This window comes from Musa acuminata, chromosome BXJ2-8, assembly GCF_036884655.1.
Source record: "Musa acuminata AAA Group cultivar baxijiao chromosome BXJ2-8, Cavendish_Baxijiao_AAA, whole genome shotgun sequence".
NCBI classification, from domain to species: domain Eukaryota; kingdom Viridiplantae; phylum Streptophyta; class Magnoliopsida; order Zingiberales; family Musaceae; genus Musa; species Musa acuminata.
This window is the reverse complement of record NC_088345.1, coordinates 8764071-8766951: the sequence shown is the minus strand read 5'-3', so window position 1 is coordinate 8766951 and position 2881 is coordinate 8764071. Positions and strand designations below refer to the sequence as shown.

The 2881-nt window shown below is 48.1% G+C and overlaps 1 protein-coding gene across 1 annotated transcript; it reads right to left on the bottom strand.

The window, feature by feature from the left end:
• Positions 1-1091: 1091 nt before the first annotated feature.
• LOC135619073 (uncharacterized) lies at positions 1092-2413 on the bottom strand. The gene has a single exon (XM_065120690.1). The coding sequence runs from the start codon at positions 2277-2279 to the stop codon at positions 1449-1451; it is 831 nt and encodes a 276-aa protein (XP_064976762.1). The 5' UTR covers positions 2280-2413; the 3' UTR covers positions 1092-1448.
• Between the last annotated feature and the right edge of the window lie 468 nt (positions 2414-2881).

Below are 2881 nucleotides of genomic sequence, written 5' to 3'. Positions count from 1 at the left end.
TCCGGGCGTCGTCTGTGTCGAACAACGTCTCTCCATTCCCGGGCTAGTTGGCAGCTCGCCTTCGTTCACTAGATGACGATTCCCAGGTCGAGACACTCGTGGCTCGGGCATTGGCCGCTTGCTTGTAAAAATGGCCTTCATCGAGTGGTTCCCGACTTTGGCCCCTCCGATGAGCAAGTCAGTTGTGGGTTCAATTGTTTTTGCTCTCCCTTAGTTGGATGTCAACTAGGGGCTTTTATAGTATTATACCAGAGTTAGTTGCACGCGGGTTCGGCGTGACCCCTGATCTTTGAGAGTTGAGATGGCACTTCTGACCGGTCGTTGTCTCGAGATGCACGGAGCGACGTCGGACGGTGCCACCCCGGGTTCCCGGGACGGGACATGTCGAATAACGTCTCAATACAGATTCTGACTTGGCGTGTGAGAGCGTTTCCTTTGCTGATTCTTAGGCTAGCATGATGGTACGTGGGTCGAACAGTGCCTTAGTATGAATTCTGACCTAACGTGTGACATCGACGTGACGTGTCTTGGGCCCAAAATATACAACACCTTTCATTGTATATTTGTTCTTGTACACGATTCTTTGTCACTCAAAAGTTATCCTTCATCAATCTAAATGTGACATATGATATTATGATTTAGCCTCGATATGATCGATTTATAAGAATGTAATGAATACATTATTAGACTCGGTAAATTAATAGTTTAATTAACTCATTATATAAAACAACAAACTATTATCTTATTGGAATGTACTAACTTTACAAGGTAAAATAATATTTAATCTTCCAATGCGCTGACCAATAAAGATTCTCATCTTTGTAGGTAAGACAACAAGATTAAAACAACCGATTTTTAAGCCAAATTTTTATTTGAGTAAATTCACCTAAACCATATCCAAACTAGGGCTAATTAAAACCAAACTTCCAATCAACACGAAAATAATAATTGAGGATACTAGCAGAACAAAAAAAAAATAGAAATACAATTATTAGGGAGAGATACATCGAATGAATAGCGTCAGCTTCAATAAAGCACTTATTTTTAATTTTATAAAAATATTAAAAAATATATTTAAAAGTGTACATGTGTATATATATATATATATATATATATATATATATATATATATATATATATGCAAAATTAAATGGTCCAAATTAGCCGAATCAAGAGTGGACAATTGCTTGTATAAAGTGATCTCAGGGCCCAATCTCTTGTGCGTCTAAGAGCTTTAGGACCAATCGACCCATGAGACAATTGCATTCTACCATCTCCGACTGGAACAGATAAGCTTTCCTTTCGATGCATCGATCATCTAATTTGATGCTTCAATCTTCACCTGATTGGAATTGTAATTCTTGTGCAAAAACTAGAGAAACGATACAAAACTCCGCTTTGCGAATGGTGATGGAAGAAAAAAAGAAAGGAAAAGGCAAAGTAAGAGATCAAAGAAGATTCTTTCTCAGTTTCCTATTGGAAGCTGCGGAGACCAACATGCCCACCCCCAAGCACATCACCCAGATCCCTAAATCGACGCCCCATCTCACCCCTTCCATCTCCAACGCAACATCTTCGCCCTCCATACCCTTCCCGCCCGCCTGCTTTCGAACATCATCGTCGGATCCCTCCAACTCCCAGCCCCCTTCCTCTTCCTCTTCCTCTTCCTCGCCACCCTCGCAGCACAAGCCATCGCATCCGTCCGACTCCTCCGGTATCTCCTCCAACCTCGAGCAAAACCCCCTCCTCCGCCGCCGCTTTCTCCTTTCCTCCTCCAAGGCCGCCGCCACCTCCACCCTCTGTCCCATCGACACCCCCTTCTCCCCCACCACCCACACCTCCGCCGCGGCCACGGCCGCCGCGTCGCCTTCCGCCGCGCACCGGCACTCCATCCCCCACACGCCCCCCCGCCGCCTGAACACCCCTCTCACCACCTTCTCCTCCCCGACGTACGCCTCGAACCGCACCCCCTCGCCCGCCCTCACCCGGTCCGTGCTGGCGAACACCGCCGCCTCCGTGTCGCCGCTCCTGAACAGCTCCGGCGAGCAGATCCGGTGGAGCGGCACGATCGCCCGGGCCGCGGCGCGAATCCTGGACCCATTTACCTCGAGCAAGCTGCCGTCGATCCGGGGGAGGTAGACGAGGGTGATGGCGCCCGGGAACAGTCTCCATCCGCCGGCGAGGGAGACGCGTAGGTAGAAGCCCCGGATCTGGAGGCGGTCGCGGTCCCTGGGGTACCCGGCGAGGCCAGAGTTGCTCTCCATGGCAGATCGGCACATCCCGGTATCTCAATCTCACCTTGCCTATGTTCTGCTTGTGTATTTGTCGAGTAGAGTGACGAGCGTCGGTAGACATATAAGAACGAAAGAGGCCGATTGATTTGGAGAGCCAAAACTGGCGGATTTCGCAGAAGAGCGCCCTGTTTTTGTTCTCCGGCTTCGCGTGGACTCGAATCGGGGGGTCGCGCGGCACACGGTTTCGTGGTCCGAGCGGCGTTTGACCGGACACGTGGCTGGAATTTAGCGGCCGAGAGAGTCTAGTTTTGGATGGTAGCGGCTCTGCGGTATAGTGAGTCTGGACGGCTTAAAACGTTGGGCCAAGGGATACGCTAGTTGATCCGGTGAGGAGCTCATAAAAGCGTACATGACTTGACATCTCTAGCTCACACGAGCCACTCGTGACAGGAGACGCTCTCTCACAAGGATAGCGGGCCCCATGATCCGGTAAAAATGTCATCGAGCGAACTCTGACGTAACCCGAATACCGCATAAATCTTAATTATGTCTGGTATTTTCATCTTTATAATTTAACAAATTATATTAGTATTATTATAGTTATAAAAAAATATTTAATTTTGTTTCTCGAACTCAATTAACAGAGT